The sequence below is a fragment of the Anopheles coluzzii genome, chromosome 3 (assembly GCF_943734685.1).
Source record: "Anopheles coluzzii chromosome 3, AcolN3, whole genome shotgun sequence".
In the NCBI taxonomy this organism is placed as follows: domain Eukaryota; kingdom Metazoa; phylum Arthropoda; class Insecta; order Diptera; family Culicidae; genus Anopheles; species Anopheles coluzzii.
Genome location: NC_064671.1, coordinates 39102339 through 39111429, shown reverse-complemented (window position 1 = coordinate 39111429; position 9091 = coordinate 39102339). Strand labels below are relative to the sequence as shown.

Here is a 9091-nt window from a genome sequence, read left to right as displayed (position 1 = left end):
GAATTATTCGCTCACATGCAAATCAACTGAAGAAGCGTCTACAGGAGGAAACATCGTGTGGAAATAGAAATTGTCACGACACTGGAAATTTGTTAACTATTTTCTTTGACGAATTTGAATTGGGAACTCCACAGGCAGTTGAAAACTCAATTGAAATGACTGAACAAGAACATTACTATTCAGCTGATGAAGAGTCCGCTGAAGAAATTGAAGGAGAAAATTGGCAAACATCATCGTCCACAGTTACTACTCAAGCCGCTCCACCGATGCCTGCATGTTCTGCTCAACCCGTGAAAGCGGAAAGACCTCGAAGAATTCGTAGGCCACCAGCCAGGTTTGAACCGTATTGGTGAATTAAGGGGGGAGATGTTGCATAGTAACACGCATAACGCAGTAACATTGCAAGACTCGATCAGAGTACACTTTGAGTGAATAAAGACGATTCCATTCTGAACTAAGGAATAAAGCAGTTGTGTTTTTCTCAAGATATATTCCCTGCGACATATCATGCATGAAGCGCGATTTAAATCTACCCTCGAATGGAAGTGTTTTCCGACCAAAGGCTAACCTCGTCCAAGCGGTACCAACGATATTTCTGTGCATCGGGATAAATAAGTGTGGGGCAGTACTGAGTTGAAGTGAATTAAAAAAAAAAATAATAATAATAATATAAAAAAGGAAAAAGAATAATAATTATTATTATATTACATAAATAATAATAATAATAAAAAAGCTCATCAAGTTCAATCCAGGTTACCACTAACATCATGGAACTCCGATCCCGTCCAGGCCCGGTAGAATGCAGTCTCGGGGCAAGGCCAAAGAAGCCGGCAATGCCTACAGTGGCATGCAAGGAGTCACGACAGCCACTGTCTTTCCGAGCTAACACCAGCAGCACGGCGCGAGTAACAGAGGCGAGCGAGCTGAGACTACAGCTCGATGAGACGCGCAGGGAGAAAGCTGAGCTGCAGGCTCTCATATTGCAGCTCCAAACTCAACTGGAATCCATGCGCCAACAGTTGGTAGAGAGCTCGGAGCGTGTGGACCGACAGGCCAAAGAAGCACGCGAAGACTCCTTACGTCGCGAGAACTTTCTTCGAGAGAAAGTAGATCGGCAAGCAAAGGAAATGCGTGAGGAAGCAAGAAAAGATCGAGAACTCATTGCCAAAATGATGCAGTGCCAGCGTGAGCAGCCGAATACACAAGAACGGCAAACGCGAAAGCAGCAGGATCAGCAATGTCAGCAACAATCGTCACAGCCATCGTCACAACAACAAAAGCCGCACCGCCAGGTAGTGAGCAACGAAGTGAATGAAGGAGCATCAACGTCGGCAGGTATAGTTGAGGACCCATTTACTGAGGTGGTTAAACGAGGGTCACGTCGCTGGCAAGAAATTCGGGCAGAGCGCCGACAGCAACAGCAGCACCAACAGCAATTGCAGACAACCTCGATTGCGGGTGGACGGCTATCGGTTGATGATCATCAGCCACTGCATCAAAAGAATCTGCAGCAGCAGAGACTCGAGCAGTTCAACAAGGAGCAGCATCGTCCAGCCCGTAAACAACCGGATAAAATCTTCGTGGCGCCGGCAGCTGGAGTGACGTACTTTACCCTGTACCAGAAGGTTCGACTGAATCCGAATCTGGTGGAGGAGAATAGCCTGATTCGTCGTGGAAATCGTTCCTCAAGGGATCACCTACGCCTCCTGCTGAAACATGGTGCCGATGCTGGAGCCCTCCTGGGCAAAATACAAGAGGCCGTCGGCGAAAGCGGTACTGCACGTGTCGTAGCAGATATGGGGGAAGTCATCATACCAAACATTGACATGCTGGCTACGGAGGCAGATATCCGCAAGGCGCTTCAAATTGCCTTGGAAAAAGAGGCGATTCTGGCCTCGATCAATGTCTGGGAGCAGCGCGATGGCTCACTACGTGCGCGTGTGAAATTGCCTCGTAGTGACGCCAACTATCTCATCAACAAGCGGCTTATAATTGATTTTTCTAGCTGCAAGGTGCGCGAAGCACCGAAGCCATCTGCCGAGTCGCGTCGATGCTTTCGATGCCTTGAACGTGGTCACATGGTCCGAGAATGTCAAGGGACGGACCGATCTAGTCTGTGTATTCGCTGCGGTGCAGCTGATCACAAGGCGGTGAACTGTACCAATGACGTTAAGTGCCTGTTATGTGGCGGCCCGCATCGAATTGCCGCCGCCTCCTGCGCTGTTACATCAAGGCCCTGTTAATGGATATCTTGCAGATAAACATTAATAAGTGCAGGATTGCGCAGGACCTTGCGCTAAATACGATGCGTGTAGAGAAGGCGGACGTATTGCTTTTGTCAGAGTTATATGCAGTCCCTCAGAACAACGGAAACTAGGTGGTTGACATGGACAGGTCGGTGGCCATCGTGACGAGTGGGGTGCGCTATCCAATACAACGTATTCTCAGCGTTACAGTCCCTGGTATCGTCGTAGCGGATGTGAACGGGATAACAATTGTATGTTGTTATGTGAAACCAAATGTCAGTGTCCGGCAGTTTGAGGAAATTATGGAAAGGATAGACATACTTATCCGTGGCCATCCGAGAGTGCTGTTGGCAGGTGACTTAAACGCCTGGCACACAGCATGGGGGAGTGAACGTACTAAACCTAAAGGCATTGCGCTTTTACAGCTGGTTAATGATCTGGGACTTGAGGTACTGAATATCGGGACATCCCACACATTCCGGGGCTGTGGATCAGCACGACCCAGTAAGATAGACGTAGTTTTTGCCAGTCCGTCCATCTGCCGTCCAGACCTAGCAGCAAACCCTGAAACCTGCTGGCGGATCCTGTCACGATACTCCTATTCTGACCATGTTTACATCCGCTACACAGTTGGAGAACAGCCACCGAGGGAACAGCAAACAGGGACAGCGAGAAGACAACGCACAGCAGTGCGGTTGGCCGGGACGCGATGGAACACACGTCAGTTCGATCCTACACTCTTCGAGTCAGCACTGCAGTCAACCCGGTTTGAGGACCGGGCTACGCATGCGAAGAGTCTGATTGAGTCACTGACAAGAGCCTGCGATGAGACGATGTCGCGCATGTTCCCATCACAAGAGCACACCGGTCGGCCAGCGTATTGGTGGACTCCGGCCATTGAAGAGTTGGTGAACGAGTGCCGTATCGCAGAACAGCAGCGATTAGCTTCACCCACCGACCCCGATATTTCAGCATTGGATCGACAGGCTCGTCATGCGTTGAAGACTGCGATTAAGGCGAGCAAGAAACAGTTCTTTGACCGAATGCTTCAAGCGTTGCATGATGATGAGACGGGACAATGCATCCGTAAGGTCCTGTATCGCCTACAGCCCTCTCGGACAGCGCAAGAACGGGATCCGGTGGTATTGGAGAGCGTTGTATTGACGTTGTTTCCGCAGTGCAGCAGCTGGTACTCCTGCCCAAGCCGGGCAAGCCACCGGGGGATCCATCGTCCTTTCGCCCGATCTGCCTGCTGGACAACGCGGGCAAAACGTTCGAAAGATTGTTGCTGGATCGCTTGAATGAGCACCTGGAAGATTCAGATAATCCACAACTGTCTGAATACCAATACGGTTTTCGGCGTGGGAGATCGACATTGCTGGCAATCCAACAGGTGGTAAATGCGGGCAGACGAGCCATGTCGTTCGGGCGCACAAACAACCGTGATCGGCGCTGCCACATGGTTGTCGCGCTCGACGTGCGCAACGCGTTTAACACCGCCAGCTGGCAATGTATTGCTGAGGCCCTCAGGGATAAAGGAGTTCCTCTGCAATTGCGTAACATTCTGCAGGATTATTTCACTGACAGGGAACTAACGTATGATACAACAGATGGTCCCGTAACGCGTCGGGTCTCGGCCGGCTGTCCACAGGGATCTATATTGGGTCCTACGCTTTGGAACGTCGGATACGACGGCGTGTTACGGTTGGAGCTTCCTGAAGGTGCACAGGCAGTTGGGTTCGCAGACGAATTGGCAATTTTGGCGGCAGGAACCACGCCAGAAAACGAGGCAGCAATTGCAGAGGAGGCAGTAGAAAGAGTGCACGCATGGATGCGACAACATCACCTGCAATTAGCACCAGAAAAGACGGAATGCGTCTTGATCTCCAGCCTCCGTCGAGGGCATCCAGAGATCCCGATAAGGGTTGGTGGAGTTGAGATCCGCTCCAAGCAGGCGATACGCTACCTGGGGGTCATGATTTATGACCACCTTCTTTGGCGACCACACGTGACGGTGGCAGTGGAAAAGGCCAACCGCGTTGTGAAGGTCGTAACCAACGTAATGAGGAACCACAGCGGGCCCCGGGGAGCTAAGCGGAGATTGCTTGCCGGGGTGTCTGAAGCGATTATTCGCTACGGTGCACCCATATGGGCTGAGGCCACGGATCGCCAGTGGTGCCGGCGGATGCTGGCAAGCGTCCAGCAACCTAAGGCGCAGCGAGTCGTATGCGGATTCAGATCCATGAGCTACAGCGTAGCTGTACTCATGGCAAGGCTCATCCCTCATCACCTTTTGATAAAGGAAGACGCGAGATGCCACCAACGGTACTTCGCCGACCCGGAAGCAAGTCGTGCTGTCATCCGACGTGAGGAACGCGCGGTGACGTTGGAGGTATGGCAACGGGAGTGGGATGCGAACGCATCGAATCCAGGAGCCAGCCGTTACGCACGTTGGGCACACAGATTGATCCCCGAGGTGCATTCATGGATGGCACAGAGGCGGGGTGAGGTAGACTTTCATCTTGTCCAGATACTCTCGGGACACGGATTTTTACGAGAGTTTCTGCATGTATGCGGCTTCGCTCCATCCCCAGAATGCCCGGAATGCACAGGCTCGGTTGAGTCAGTGGTTCACGTGTTGTTCCACTGTCCGAGGTTTGCAGAGGTTCGGTGCGACCTACTGGAGATGGGAGTGGACGGTTCTATAACAGAGGAGAACCTCGGACAAATGTTGCTGAAAAGTTCAGACTCTTGGATCCGCATTCAGGAAGTAGCATGTTGCATCACCACGGTGCTGCAAGTGCGCTGGAGAGAAGATGAGGTGGCGCTGAATACGCTTGCTAATTACACATCCGCAGAGGCGACAGTCAACGCTGAACAGGCGCGGCTGCAGCCCGACGAGCGGCCCGTAACCGTCAAGCAAGGGCCCGGAGAGCGCAGGAACGCGTGGAGCAGCTTGGGGACGTGGAATTTGCGTGGGCGTGCAGGCAGTTGTACGGTCCAGCAGCCAGCGATGCGACATCATCAATTCCGGCAGCAGTGCCTTTGCTATTGGAGGCAACAGCAACAGTAGACCCTACACCAGTAGCAGCAGCCGTAGCAGTAGCAGAAGCAGCAACATCATCGGCAGCTGAGGCAGCACCACGAGTAGCAGTTGAGGTTGCACCCTTTTCAGCAACCACCGGAATGGCGCCGCCGTCATCACCGTCATCACCAAATCTCTCTCCCAGACGTCGGAGACAAGCGCAGCGGCAGGCCAGAGCACATATGCCCCCCGGCAGACAACAGAATGGTAGATCAGTGCCTTCTGCAGAGGAGCTGGAGCGTCGTCGCCAGCGACAACAGAAGGTTGCCAACCAGGCCGTCCTTACGAGAAATAAAAAAAAGAATATTCTCGGTTAAATGTTATGTGTAGAAACGAATGCCACGAAATCATTTTTCAAAACGAGAAAAAGCTGGAAGAGCTAGGAATCTTCTTGGTTTAAATATGCAAAGGTAGCATCGGACGGAGTGTGCTACCGTAGAGCGTCGCTGCATGTCTTTGCTATCATTCTTCATGGTATATTGCACATACACAAACTATTCACTTCTCTGTACTATCGCGCTCACTATCCTCGCAATTATAACACATACAGGCGTGGAATATTATTCCCAAATTTATTGTTATCACAAAACTTTTCGATTTAAGACCAGAGCTTTTACTGCTGAGCATAGAGATGTAGGGTGTTTGATGCTAGAAGAGTACCGCTCCAGCAGACAGAACGCACACACACTCGTATACATATACGTATACATATTCTTGCAAAAATGCTGTAGATGCAAAAGGGTTGCAATGAGCTATCCGTAACCTATACGCTACAGCATCCGGGAAAAAAGAGCAAAAAAAAAGGATTCAGCGTCACCATACCAGTATTGAAATCAATGAATGAATAATTCATCATGCCAAATTATTCGGTTCACGGCAATTAATTATAGCAGAGAGTGTGATATATGTTATGTGATATGTTTTATGAAAAAAAAGTTTATAACGTATAGCGAAAGTTCTATTCAAATATGTTTCCTCTCTTAACGATGCCAGTGGCACTTCACAAATAAAAAATAAATAATTAATCCTATTAAATCAATTCTGGCAATGGACACTAACAATACCATTTCATTCCCACGCTAACATTAATTACATCGATTAAAAATAAAAGTCATCTCAACCAGAGTGGCGATGAGGAGTCCATGGAGTGCAGGAGTAATGTACTGCATGCAATCAAATTTTTAATTTCATACTCAGCGAATTGAAAAGGATCGCAATTTATCAACCCATCCAGGCAGCAGTATTTGGCTCAGATTATAAGAATCTACCATCCAATCAACTCGGTTGGTATGTGTTTGTGTGTATGTTCAATCGCATGGCTATTACATTTGACATTCATGTCCTCACCACCTACAATCTTTCATGTATAAAAGCAATCCCTTTTTATGCTTTGCTTTCACTCAATTTTATTTCATTGAATCAGTTCACTGAAGTTCACTTGTTTTGGCTATGAGTATATGAGAGTATCCAATAATGCATTTTACCCTTTTAAGTGCATTAGCAGCATTGCTCCTCCATACATAAAACAGTTACCCATACAGCCGAGGTAAAAGCTACGGTACACATTACTGTATTCTAGCGAAATACGGGTTGAAACTATAAATTGCATTAAATGTCGAGCATTTGCATTGTCGATCGCAATGAAACGCAAATCAACCTGAACTAGGCGGTGATGATACTCAATTGAAGAGGTAATATCATAGCTGTGCATGTAACTCTATCATCAATTTAAAATTTATTTTATTGAGGGTGAGAGGGATAGTTTTGAGCAAATTTATTTGTGCACGTTAGTAATTGTTCCATTTCGATGGTACGAGCGAGATGTGCTGTCTAAGGAACGGGCGAGAAGGGCGGGCTGAGGAAGGAGTAAGGTGTGCGGTCTGAGGAGCAAACGGAAGGCTGTCCGAGGGACACCTGTTTAGGAGACTATTGTCTGGATCGGCGGCTTCAGTAATTGTTGTTTGAACACAGCGACACCGGCCAGGATTCCGCGACCGCGGCCAGATTCCCACCGTACGATGCAAGCGAGCGGCTTGTGTGATCGGACGGACCAAGCGTGCGATGCAAACGGGCGGCTTGTGTGGTTGGAGAGGTGCGATGCAAAGCGAGTTGCTGTTCGCCGGACCACGTTAAGGGAGAAAAGTGAGGGAATTAAGAGAAGGAGAGAGTAAGAGAGGGAATTAAGAATTTATTTTGTGACCAAGTGGAGTGCGCGAGTCTACACCGTGTATATTCAGAACTATGCGCTCATACTCTTGGTACATTTTTCATTATAAAAGCAGCTTACTATGGTTTAAACGTCCTGTAAACTTTATCGTTAAAACGAGAGAAAATATAAATATATTTAAAATGTAGGGGAAAAGCGAGGGAAAAGAGAAACAACCAGCGGAAAATAGAAACATTTTTTTTTTTGGCAGCATCTTACCAGTACCATAAAAGTGTTCGTCATTATATTATTTTTCCGTTTCGTGTAGTAACACGAACATTTATTTTAATGATTTTATTCACTGTAACCTTTTTTGAGCTTAGAAGCTGAAAAGCTAGATCAGCCTTAGCAACTCAACTTTTTTTCGCGAAAAATAAACCCACAATTGGTTGCAGTTGATGAGACATGCGATAGCTTTAATGTAGCTGATTGTACATGTAGCTTTATTAATTGATTTTAGAACAATAATCGGTTTCAATTGCATCAATTTTCATGTCTTCATTATGTGATAAAATTTGTGAAGTGTCTCATTCTTAATTTATTTCAAACAAAAAGCTTATTTGAAGACAAGCCAATCAACAATTTACAATTCGTCGTGAATGAATTTGAGATTTTAAATAAAAGATTCCACGAAAAGGCCACCTAGAACTATTGTTATTTACAGGGTAATGCTGTAAGCCAAAGAAATAAAAAAACGATATTAACGTTCCATGAATATTATAAGTAAACAAATGAAAACACCAGAAAAGTAAGCAAATCATTACGAATTTTTTTTGAAGAATTTTGTAGATCACTTACGGCTATAGATAATTACATAAATATTTACTTGCTAATTACATAAATATTTAATGCTTTCAAATCAAACAAACTGGCGAAGAAAAGTGAAACGAAAACTAATTCAATCAAAGCAAACAATTTTAAGGACTATGTAAACATAGAATTTTGTGCTTAAATTTTAAGAAAACCCTTCTATTTATCTGTTTTTTATGCTAGCTGGTTTTTCCCGAAGCATTTGCGAAATGATGGAAAAAATCTCTTTTCTTCTTATGAACAAAATTCATTGAAACTGTTAGACCACTGAACGAGAATGTTGCGAACGCGCTAGCAGTATCACATTTTTAAAGTTGAGGAAGAAAGAGTTATCGACACTGACACACGTGATCTGTACGTTTTGAGATCTAAATAGCAAGTGTTTATTATAATTCAAAACTGTTCTTTTATTCTGGCTTATTTTCTGCGCGAACGCGATTTTCCAGGATAGTTTTTCCTCATCTTTCCTGCATTGCTCTTGTCTTTTTTTGTACGCGAGTACCAATATGCTTGGCTTGTTCTTTACTTCGCAGGTGTCCTTTTTCCAACACCTTTTGACGTACACCGTTTGCAAACTCGTTCCTAGCGTTTGCTTCCGCCCAACACGCATTTTATTTATTTTTTTTATGTACTGCATTTTGAATTTTAAAGTTGCTGTTTATTGCAACGCGCTCATATGGTGGGACGATAGTGCGTTGTGTCTATTATGTTTCTGCTCGCTAGATTTTATTTTAGATTGACGCA

The 9091-nt window shown here is 46.4% G+C and overlaps 1 protein-coding gene across 1 annotated transcript; it reads left to right on the top strand.

The window, feature by feature from the left end:
- Positions 1 to 833: 833 nt before the first annotated feature.
- On the top strand, positions 834 to 5648 carry LOC125907219 (uncharacterized). The gene is given in 3 exon segments (XM_049608280.1): positions 834 to 2157; positions 3338 to 5125; positions 5128 to 5648. Coding segments are annotated over 3 exon segments (3633 nt in total).
- The last annotated feature ends 3443 nt before the right edge of the window (positions 5649 to 9091 follow it).